The following is a 6203-nucleotide window of genomic DNA, read 5'->3' on the forward strand; positions in this document are numbered from 1 at the left end:
CAGGTCCTGGTGCGCAGCAGCAGACCGGCTGATTGCAGCAGCATTTGTTGGACGTGTGAGTATGTGTTTTGCAGAGAGCCCATTGAGTGTGATGAGGGGATTCAAAACAAAACAACACAGGGGGGGCTGAACATCCTATTTAAGAAAGCTGGACGAGATGGAGATCTGGACACCGAAGAAAGGAAATAAAATACATCCCGGATTCCCATATCTCTGTCCCTTACCTCTTCCAGCAGTTGTGTGGTATGGAAGCAGGGAGACTGGCAGGTGGCCATGTTCCCCTGCAGCTTCCCAGGCACCGAGGACTGCAACTGTTGTGTGAGGAATGTAAGTGGCAAGTGCTGCTGCGCTCTGTATCGCTGAGCTGGTCACATTGAGATCTTTGTGATCTCTCCACCTAGTGACTAAGAACACAAAGCCCGCTGTTGCAGTTTTAGTGTTGCGCTTGGGGTTATTAGGGAGTGCTCAGGCACACCCCATGTGCATGCCTATGCCTGCATGATGTGTGTGGAAGTGGGAACTTTGTGTAGTCACCATCAGAAGACTCTGTCACAGAAATCATTCAAGGGGGACACCTATTCCAGTGAGGACTCTCACATTGGGGAGATTTTCTCTCACTTCCTGTTGCATCTTTGAGAAAGGGAATAAAGGGAAATCCCTCCCTAAAAGGACACAGGTATCAGAAAACCTGCCAGGGTTAAGTGCTTGTTTTTCTCTAGGAGATGGAATAAAATAGTTTCCTGCCTGGCTGCTGGACCGGTCAACGCAGCCTCTCCTGCCCCGGGTCCTGGCTGTCTATGGATCAGTGACGTCATCACTTCTTATGCAGGTCCATTGACTTGCATTAGATGTGATGACACAGAGGGACATTCCACAGCCAAGAAAGCCCACACCACCACGGAACCGAGGATCAGATGAGTATAGCATCTAAAATTAGGGTGCTAATTAGCATGAAAGACAGGGCTCCTGCGGGATAACAGACGCTCCTTTGAAATGAACATGTATTTTTAACAATGGAGAAAATACTAAAATAAAAATTTAAAGCGGCAGTGCAGAAATAATGATTACAAAAAGAGGGAAAAACACAAAAAAATTTAGAAAAAAAACTAAATAATAAAAAAAATAAAACTTTAAAGTAACTGGTGCACAAATAATGATTAAAAAAAGAAAAAAAATGGAAAAGACACAAAAAATCAAAATGAAGGAAAATAAATAATATAAAAATGTAAAGCAGCAGTGCACAAATAAATGAATAAAAAAGGGAAAAAAGCCCACAAAAATCAAAATGGAGAATGAAAATAAAATACAAATTTTAAGCGGCAGTGCACAAATAATGATTAAAAAAAGAAAAAAAAAGGGGAAAAAAACACAAAAATAAAATTAAAGAAAAATAAATAAATTTAAAGCGGCAGTGTACATATAATGATTAAAAAAGAGGGGAAAAAAACAAAAATAAAAATGGAGAAAAAACTTACAAAGACTTTGCTACCGCAATGGAGCCATCACTACCCACCGCAAAGCACCGGGAGATGCCGGCTTGTGACGCGCAAGGTCCAATGGAATAAAACCGCGTTGCTCTCTCGCCCCACCATAGCTCGGTAGGCGCAATGGCGTCCGTTCATCCCTGTGAACCTTTTCCTACCGCAAGCCTGCGGTGGAGCAACAGAGCACCGCGGTCCCCCGTTCCATCCGCATGACCCTAAATACGCCCTCCGAAAACAAACAAAAAAAGCAACTTTTAAAACAATTTTTACCCTGAGAGCTTAGTGAGCAAAACCCGCCAGCTTCCACTTGGGGGAAATGAAATCTCGCTGATGCTAAAAATCGTCCGTTTGGCGTCCAAATCAAGTATGACGAAATGACTGCGCTCATCCATAGCGTGCATGAAACGCACAGGAGGCGAGAACTCTAGGGAACGGGAATAATGTTCAGGGAGAGGTGAACGGCTGTGATGAGAGTGGATGGACTGGGAGGGGGAGGGGGTGCTGCTTTCAGTGCTGGCTGGCAATCAGTAGAAACTGGCAGAGTGTCAGTGCATTTTCTGTGCACCGTCCACATTGCATCCAGCAAAGACCCCCCCATGTGACAAGACATTTATTTTCTTCTTGAATGGGAGTTTGCTGCTGGCTGCATGCATTAGGCAACTGCTAACTGACTGTCACAGCCTGCCAGCATAACCGGGACAGCTTGGCACGGAACACTAACCTGGGACAGCTTGGCACGGAACACTAACCTGGGACAGCTTGGCACTGAGCACTAGCCTGGCACATCTTGGCACGGAGCACTAGCATGGGACATCTTGTCACGGAACACTAGCCTGGGACAGTTTGGCACGGAGCACTAGCCAGGGACATCTTGGCACGAAGCACTAGCCTGGGACAGCTTGGCACGGAACACTAGCCTGGGACATCTTGGCACGGAGCACTAGCCTGGGACAGCTTGGCACGGAACACTAGCCTGGGACAGGTTGGCACTGCACTAGCCTGTGATATCTTGGCACTGTACTAGCCTGGGACATCTTGGCACGGAGCACTGGCCTGGGACAGCTTGGCACGGAGCAGTAGCCTGGAACAGCTTGGAATGTAACACTAGCCTGGGATAGCTTGGCACGGAGCACTAGCCTGGAACACCTTGGCACTGAACATAAGCCTGGGACAGCTTGGCACGGGACACTTGCCTGGGAAAGCTTGGCACGGTGCACTAGCCTGGGAAAGCTTGGCACGGTGCACTAGCCTGGGAAAGCTTGGCACGGTGCACTAGCCTGGGAATGCTTGGCACGGAACACTAGCCTGGGAAAGCTTGGCACAGAACACTAGCCTGGGAACGCTTGGCACGGAACACTAGCCTTGGACAGCTTGGCACGGAACACTAGCCTGGGACAGCTTGGCACGGAACACTAGCCTGGGAAAGCTTGGCACAGAGCACTAGCCTGGGAAAGTTTGGCATGGGACACTAGCCTGGGAAAGCTTGGCACTGAACACTACACTGGCCTGGGACAGCTTGCCACGGAGCAGTAGCCTGGGACAGCTTGGCATGGAACACTAGCCTGGGAAAGCTTGGCACGGTGCACTAGCCTGGGAAAGCTTGGCACGGTGCACTAGCCTGGGAATGCTTGGCACGGAACACTAGCCTGGGAAAGCTTGGCACAGAACACTAGCCTGGGAACGCTTGGCACGGAACACTAGCCTTGGACAGCTTGGCACGGAACACTAGCCTGGGACAGCTTGGCACGGAACACTAGCCTGGGAAAGCTTGGCACAGAGCACTAGCCTGGGAAAGTTTGGCATGGGACACTAGCCTGGGAAAGCTTGGCACTGAACACTAGCCTGGGACAGCTTGGCATGGGACACTAGCCTGGGAAAGCTTGGCACGGAGAAACGCTTGAATGCTGATGATCTTTCCGACCCCAGGAAAGCAAGTGCAGAACTGCGCTGCGGGGCGCAAAGGCTGGATTGCCGGCGCTGGCTGTCATTGCAGCTGCTGGACGCGTCGGAGTGGAGCGCAGAGGGTGCAAACGCTGAATTGCCGGCGCTGATCTGATCTGGTGAAGAATCCCGGTACCGACTCGCAGCGCCCTACCTGCTGCAGACGAGAGCGCTTCCTCCCCAACCAGGGCGCGTTCTCAGTCTCCTAGCTGGCGCGCATGAGCGACACCTCTCCGCGTTAATCTCCTCCTTAGACACCAGCAGCCGGACCGTGCTCCTGCCCTTCTTCGCAGCCTCGAAGCCAAGCAGATGTCCCAAAAGTAGAGTGAACTGCATGTGATCCAACACCCCCCTTTCATGCACCACCTCCCTCAAAGCCCAACCTGCGCAACTGAGCGCACCTCGGACAGCGCCGGTCCGGATTACCTGGTAGGTACAGGAGTTTATTTTATATTTTTATCCCCCCCCCACCCCCTTTCTGCAAAGCTTGGCAGATCCAACTCCATATGCCAGCCAGCAAACAGCTTATTGCAAATGGCAAAAAAAAAATGCAAAGCTTTGCTTATAAAAAAAAAAAAAATGCCTTTAAATGCCAAGTGCGCGCTCACGTCCAAGAATGTATTTCATATGCACCGTGGGGTCCTACAGTGGTCTGTATAGAAGAATGGAGGAACCCTTGAATTCTATAGCATGAGCTGCTCTGGTATAGGGGGGTGCTATGGGGGGTTTTATATGATGCTTCAGCGCCCCCTGGTGTCCAGAAAGAGGAGACGCACCGTCCAAATTCAACCCCCCTTTGCACTGCTATCTTGCTGCAGTCAGTCACATAACATCACACTGGTGTTATTTTCTCCCTTTCTCCACAAAGTGTTTTGATTTCTTCCATTTCCTGTATTTTTTATCCTTTTTTATAATTTTTTTTATTTATTCTCACAGCGAAGGATGACCATGACCGTCCTGGAGGGATAAAACTAAAAAAAAAAACGTCCATCACTGGGGGATCAACTTGACTGCACGGATCATCATCTGGCCGGCCTGCTCCTAATTGTATTGCCCCCGTTCCCCCCGTTCTGGAGATATCCTGATTTTTTTTTTATAGATTTGGATTTTTTATTCATTTTTTTTTGTTTATTTATTTATTAATTATTTATTTTTTTGTTATTTTATTATTCATTTTTTTCCCGGATGATGGAGAGAACAGGATCGAGTTGAGGTCCCTCTGTTGGATTTAAAAAAAAACAAAAAAAAACATTTTTTTTTTGTGCGTGTGTTTTTTGGACATGAGTAAACATATTTGGGGAATACGCTCCGGCAGAGAGGGACCTTGCCGCTGGGAAGTGTTCTATTGATCGTTCCGTTGAGTGATGCAGTTGGTATGAAAATCGTAGGATGGAAATTGTTTGGGAGGTGGTGTTTTTCCTACAAGTCAATTTCATCGTTTGCATGTCAGGTACGGTACATTAAGAAAAAAAAATAGATATATATTTTTATATATATGTTCTGTTTGCTTTTATTGTAGATTGGGGGTTTGATATTTGATTTTATTTTTTTATTCTGAGGTGACATGTACTGCATGTGAATACTTTGCACTGTGTTGGCTCCATCGGTAGCCGAGGCACTTACAACAAGGAATATAATATGAAGCTTCATCAGTCTCCAAGGTGCAAGGATCCCTCGGTCAGTGATCGGAGGGGGTGACATAATGTTCATCAGTCTCCTAGGTGCAAGGATCCCTCGGTCAGTGATCGGAGGGGGTGACATAATGTTCATCAGTCTCCTAGGTGCAAGGATCCCTCGGTCAGTGATCGGAGGGGGTGACATAATGTTCATCAGTCTCCTAGGTGCAAGGATCCCTCGGTCAGTGATCGGAGGGGTGACATAGATGGGGTGACACAGAGGAGTGACATAATGTTCATCAGACTCCAAGGTGCAAGGATCCCTCAGTCAGTGATCGGAGGGGAGACATAGATGGGGTGGCATAATGTTCATCAGTCTCCGAGGTGCAAGGATCCCTCAGTCAGTGATCAGAGGGGGTGACATAGATGGGGTGGCATAATGTTCATCAGTCTCCGAGGTGCAAGGATCCCTCGGTCAGTGATCAGAGGGGGTGACATAGATGGGGTGACCGAGGGGGTGACATAATGTTCATCAGTATCCTAGGTGCAAGGATCCCTCGGTCAGTGATCAGAGGGGGTGACATAGATGGGGTGACATAATGTTCATCAGTCTCCAAGGTGCAAGGATCCCTCGGTCAGTGATCAGAGAGGTGACATAATGATGTGCTGGTGTCATTACATGTTATACCTCGCTAATGCATGGAATTGAAACATTTATTGTAACATGTATATGACATGTATGTATAAAATAGGAGCTTCAATCACAGTGATAACTTTTATAGAAAGGCTGTCTGTTTCTTTTTTTTTTTAAGTATCTATCAACCTTTTTTTGTTTGTTTTTTTTATTTCTTTAAGCCTTTCCTATCCATTAACCCTTTGTTTTGTATATTCTATTTTTTATTTTATTTTTTAGGCATCCATCAACTTTTTTTTTTAAGTTACCAATTCTTTTTTAATTTGATTTTTTTTTAAACTTTTTAGCATCCATCATCCTTTTTTAAGTATCCATCAACCTTTTTTTTTTGTTATGTAATTTTTTTTTAAGCATCCATCAGCCTCTTTTGGTTATATTTTAAGCATTCATCACTCCTTTTTTCTGTTATTTTATTTTGTTTTTATGCTTTTCAAGCGCATTTGTCAACCTTTTTTTTTTGAGGGGGGG

The 6203-nt window shown here is 46.6% G+C and overlaps 1 protein-coding gene across 1 annotated transcript in view; it reads left to right on the top strand.

The window, feature by feature from the left end:
* Window positions 1-4662: 4662 nt before the first annotated feature.
* Window positions 4663-6203, top strand: part of CA10 (carbonic anhydrase 10) — a 133968-nt gene continuing 132427 nt past the window's right edge. The window contains exon 1 of the mRNA XM_018561784.1: window positions 4663-4875. Coding sequence (XP_018417286.1) covers window positions 4815-4875 — 61 coding nt within the window. The 5' untranslated portion in view covers window positions 4663-4814. The remainder of the gene's footprint in view (window positions 4876-6203) is intronic.

The sequence above is a fragment of the Nanorana parkeri genome, unplaced genomic scaffold (genome assembly GCF_000935625.1).
Source record: "Nanorana parkeri isolate BGI_ZX_2015 unplaced genomic scaffold, ASM93562v1 scaffold544, whole genome shotgun sequence".
In the NCBI taxonomy this organism is placed as follows: domain Eukaryota; kingdom Metazoa; phylum Chordata; class Amphibia; order Anura; family Dicroglossidae; genus Nanorana; species Nanorana parkeri.